This window comes from Chiloscyllium plagiosum, unplaced genomic scaffold (genome assembly GCF_004010195.1).
Source record: "Chiloscyllium plagiosum isolate BGI_BamShark_2017 unplaced genomic scaffold, ASM401019v2 scaf_12002, whole genome shotgun sequence".
Classification (NCBI taxonomy): Eukaryota; Metazoa; Chordata; class Chondrichthyes; order Orectolobiformes; family Hemiscylliidae; genus Chiloscyllium; species Chiloscyllium plagiosum.
The window spans coordinates 4,327-6,266 of NW_025209693.1; the positions used below are offsets into that span (position 1 = coordinate 4,327).

At 54.6% G+C, this 1,940-nt stretch overlaps 1 protein-coding gene across 1 annotated transcript in view; it reads left to right on the plus strand.

Annotated features, from left to right (window-relative positions):
• Positions 1-473: 473 nt before the first annotated feature.
• Positions 474-1,940, plus strand: part of LOC122546814 (filamin-A-like) — a gene marked incomplete at its 3' end in the record, with an annotated part of 4,207 nt that continues 2,740 nt past the window's right edge. The window contains exons 1-2 of the mRNA XM_043685440.1: positions 474-706; positions 1,609-1,749. Of these exons, the coding sequence (XP_043541375.1) occupies positions 637-706; positions 1,609-1,749 (211 nt within the window). The remainder of the gene's footprint in view (positions 707-1,608; positions 1,750-1,940) is intronic.

Genomic DNA, 1,940 nt, shown 5'->3' on the forward strand with positions numbered 1-1,940 from the left:
TTTGATGGGGGACAGTGTAGAGTGAGCTTTACTCTGTATCTAACCCCGTGCTGTCCCTGTCCTGGGAGTGTTTGATCGGGGACAGTGTAGAGAGGGCTTTACTCTGTATCTAACCCCGTGCTGTCCCTGTCCTGGGAGTGTTTGATCGGGGACAGTGTAGAGAGGGCTTTACTCTGTATCTAACCCCGTGCTGTCCCTATCCTGGGAGTGTTTGATCGGGGACAGTGTAGAGAGAGCTTTACTCTGTATCTAACCCCGTGCTGTCCCTGATGGGGGAAAGAGTAGAGGGAACTTTATTTTCCATTTAAAAGGGTAGAGGGATGCTGGGTCTGTATTGTTTTAGGTGGGCCACCACAGCAGTTTTTGAGGGAGGGTCTGAGTGGGTGGGTGAGGTTCTCATTACTGAGGGCTCACTGGGGGATGGTGGAAGGTGGAGGGGGTGATGATGGCGCAAGGTAGCTCACCCCACTACCCACCCCACTGCCCTTCTCCAAACGTAGCGTTCAATGTGGGATTGGGATCTGGGTCTAGCTCTCTGCTTCATTGTGACCAATCTCCCCTCTATCCCCGTGCTACCCCGTCCCACTGTCCTGGCTCTATCCACAGGCTCCAGACCGGCCTCTCACTGTGAATGGCATGGACACAGCTGACCTTCGACCCTTTGACCTGGTCATCCCTTTCACCATCAGGAAAGGCGAGATCACCGGTGAGGACTCGGGCATTTCCTTGTGATTATTGTTTTGTTCCTGGACAGTTCCAGCTAAACCTGTCCCACAGCCGTGAAGTGAAATTGCGCATTGACCTAAACCAGGCCTCATTATCCTCCTGTAACAGGAGGCCTTTCAGCCCCTCCTCCAGCCTGATACACAGGAATGGGAGACCATTCAGCCCCCACCTCCTCCAGTCTGTTACACAGGGACAGGAGGCCATTCAGCCCCCTCCTCCTCCAGCCTGTTACACAGGAACAGGAGGCCATTCAGCCCCCACCTCCTCCAGCCTGATACACAGGAACAGGAGGCCATTCAACCCCCTCCTTGAGCCAGTGACACATTGCGCAAATTCAAACCTCTCATGGCTCTCTTCATTCAGAAAGGTTTCGCGATTGCAGCCCCCCCCCCCCCACCCCCCCACCGCACATTTCTTGTTGAAACTCTCCAGTATGTGTCTCCTCAGTACTCCTCCCCCAGCACCACCCCTCAATCCTGGGGAAAAGGAACGAGCTATTCCTGAAGGATTTCGTCTTCCCACCCATCTTTGCCTGGATTGAAATGACCCTGGTCCCTTCAGCTTGCAGAGAGGCGATAGTTCAGGGTGTTCCTGAGCAAGCCTCCTGATGACCTCTCCATGTTCGTGTAGAGTCTCATTAAGTGCGGAACCTGATCCAAATTTGCTTTGGCAACGTAAAGAGATTACGTGGACAGTTTTTCCCCCTTGTCAGAGCATTCGAGTGAATCTCTCAGGCGTACTTTCCCCCTTGCAGCCACTGGGGCTGACCACAGCCTGAGATCCCAGGCCGAGTTTTCACATCCTGGTGTTCAGAGTTGACATGTTTCTCTCTCTCTCTCTCTGTCTCTCTCTCTCTCTCTCTCTCTGCCCCTGGTTTATCAGGGGAGGTCCGCATGCCGTCCAAGTTAACGGCGAAACCCGACATTGTGGACAATAAGGATGGCACCGTGACCGTCAAGTTTGCCCCGACCGAGAAAGGTCTGCACGAGATGGACATCAAATGTGATGGGAACCATATCCCAGGTAAGGGAGTGCTGCACTGTCGGAGGGTCAGTGCTGAGGGAGTGGGCACTGTCGGAGAGTCAGTGCTGAGGGAGTGGGCACTGTCAGAGGGTCAGGGCTGAGGGAGTGAGCACTGTCGGAGGGTCAGTGCTGAGGGAGTGGGCACTGTCGGAGAGTCAGTGCTGAGGGAGTGGGCACTGTCAGAGGGTCAG